Source organism: Penaeus monodon, chromosome 33 (genome assembly GCF_015228065.2).
Source record: "Penaeus monodon isolate SGIC_2016 chromosome 33, NSTDA_Pmon_1, whole genome shotgun sequence".
NCBI classification, from domain to species: domain Eukaryota; kingdom Metazoa; phylum Arthropoda; class Malacostraca; order Decapoda; family Penaeidae; genus Penaeus; species Penaeus monodon.
The window spans coordinates 2,813,876-2,815,024 of NC_051418.1; the positions used below are offsets into that span (position 1 = coordinate 2,813,876).

The 1,149-nt window shown below is 40.5% G+C and overlaps 1 protein-coding gene across 1 annotated transcript in view; it reads left to right on the plus strand.

Annotated features, from left to right (window-relative positions):
• LOC119593942 (E3 ubiquitin-protein ligase Rnf220-like) overlaps positions 1-1,109 on the plus strand; it is a gene marked incomplete at its 5' end in the record, with an annotated part of 5,572 nt that extends 4,463 nt beyond the window's left edge. Inside the window, 2 exon segments of the mRNA XM_037942961.1 lie at positions 114-188; positions 699-1,109. Coding sequence (XP_037798889.1) covers positions 114-188; positions 699-770 — 147 coding nt within the window.
• Positions 1,110-1,149: the final 40 nt, after the last annotated feature.

Consider the following 1,149-nt stretch of genomic DNA (forward strand, 5'->3'; position numbering starts at 1 on the left):
TGGTCGTGCTTCCTTTTCTAGTGAAATAACATCATGTGAGTATATTTTTATGAAGCGAAGCCTTCGTCCATCTTCCGCTTTAATTAACGGCAGCCTTCCCGACGGTGTTTCAGGGCGAGTACGAGAAGCCGCTGGTGTCGGTGTCGTGCTGGCACGTCCACTGCGAGCAGTGCTGGCTCCACGCCCTGGTAAGCAGGCGCCGCCGGGGTGTCTTAGTCTGGCAGGGCGTAGGTCAGTTGGTCAGTAAATTCAGTCAGGCAGTTGGGCATGTAAGGGGCTTACCGAGTTAGTCAATTAGCCGCACGAGATCGCAGAGTGGTAGATTACTCTTGTAAGTTCCAGCAGGTCTGTTCATTGGTTCGTGTTTGAGGAATTTTCATGAATGTCTATGCCAGTACTCTCATATTCTTGGTAGTCTAATTAATATAATATTCAGGTACTTGAGATGCACTCCACTTTTGAAACAAACAGTGTAATGAGCAAGGGAATGAAGCAATGCATTGTCCTCAGATGTAATTTTGTATCATATTTCCACATTTAATGCACTTGCTTATAGTATCTTCCTTTTCATACATATTTTGTAAGATACTCACTATGTTTTTTCTCCCCGTTAATGTATGTGATTTTTAAAAATCTCAGCTCTTTTCCTAACATAGCCAGCACGTCTTTCGCTTCCTAACACTCTCTCCCGACCGCAGGCGGCGAAGAGGCTGTGTCCGCAGTGCAGCATCATCACCTCAACAGCTGATCTCCGTCGAGTGTATCTCTGAAAGGTTATTGTGTACGTCTGTCTTCTCAAATTCCTTTTTTCTACATTTTGTCGTCTTTTGATATTATTTTTCATTCTCTGTTGTTCCTTCGGCTTTATTTGTGTTAATTTTGAATACTTAAGTTATTTTTAAGGCGATATGTTCTTCAGTGAGATCATGCATGGACACATTTCATGCAAAGCGCTGTAAATTATATCTTTCAAAGATTTTTCATTTCTTTTGCCGTTGTTTATAATTGTAATTTATTCAGTAAGTTTTTATTTTACATCCGTTCTGGAAACGAGAGGAACCTTCCAGATATGTACTTTTGATAAGAAATTAAAAAATAAACATTGTAAATGAATTTTCTTGTTCCTTTTGAATGCAGTGAAAGTCCTGC